This window comes from Bison bison, unplaced genomic scaffold (genome assembly GCF_000754665.1).
Source record: "Bison bison bison isolate TAMUID 2011002044 unplaced genomic scaffold, Bison_UMD1.0 scf7180017864512, whole genome shotgun sequence".
Taxonomy (NCBI): Eukaryota; Metazoa; Chordata; class Mammalia; order Artiodactyla; family Bovidae; genus Bison; species Bison bison.
This window is the reverse complement of record NW_011495066.1, coordinates 2,918,669-2,919,429: the sequence shown is the minus strand read 5'-3', so window position 1 is coordinate 2,919,429 and position 761 is coordinate 2,918,669. Positions and strand designations below refer to the sequence as shown.

Below are 761 nucleotides of genomic sequence, written 5' to 3'. Positions count from 1 at the left end.
CCCCGGAGCTGGCAACTTGCTCTTCAAAGCAGGAGAACAAACGGGGCGCGAGCAGCTTGCAAGCCCGGAAAAGCAGCCTTGCCCTGAAGACACCCGGAGATGGGGGTGGCGGGGGTACCCGGCTGGCTTACCCGCGCTCCGCCCTCCGCGAGCGCGCCTGGCGGCCTGACTGCGTCCGCTGCCGCCTAGCGATGGACAAGTCCACGCAGGCTCCCCCGGGGGCCTCCAGGCTCCCCGGTGACTTCGCTGGCAAATCCCAAGGCCAAACCCCCAAAGCCTGGTCCTCCTGGAGCCTGTCTTCCTTTTTATCACTTCAAAGTGATAGGGGGAAAAAAAAAAAAAAGCTCTGTCCACTCGATTGCGCCGCGTTTTATCCTCTAACTTGTGCCCGTTCAATCTCACAACCTTAAGGTCAGACGGAACAATGAAGTTGAAAAAAAACAAAACAAAACCAACATTCAATAGCCCATTTCGCGTCTATCTGTGTTTTGGGGGTTTATTACACACTCGGTAGGAATGCGATCAGAACAACTAACAGAGTGTCTCTGGAAGTTTTACTGCCTAGAAGGCATTGTGTGCAGACCACCAAGGGGTCGCAGGCTGACCCTGACCCAACCCGTCCCTTCACAATGATCTATGTTTAAAGCCCCTACACCACCCTCCCCAGACAGCCTGAGACCTTGGGTGCTCACCACCCCCTAAACACTCAGGAAGTTCCCCCCACCAGGGTCCTTAACAGCCCCTTCCCACACAGACTGCCT

General features: G+C 56.0%; 1 protein-coding gene across 1 annotated transcript in view; it reads right to left on the bottom strand.

The window, feature by feature from the left end:
- SHROOM2 (shroom family member 2) overlaps window positions 1-761 on the bottom strand; it is a 97,411-nt gene that overhangs the window by 35,879 nt on the left and 60,771 nt on the right. Inside the window, exon 4 of the mRNA XM_010829908.1 lies at window positions 132-311. Coding sequence (XP_010828210.1) covers window positions 132-311 — 180 coding nt within the window. The remainder of the gene's footprint in view (window positions 1-131; window positions 312-761) is intronic.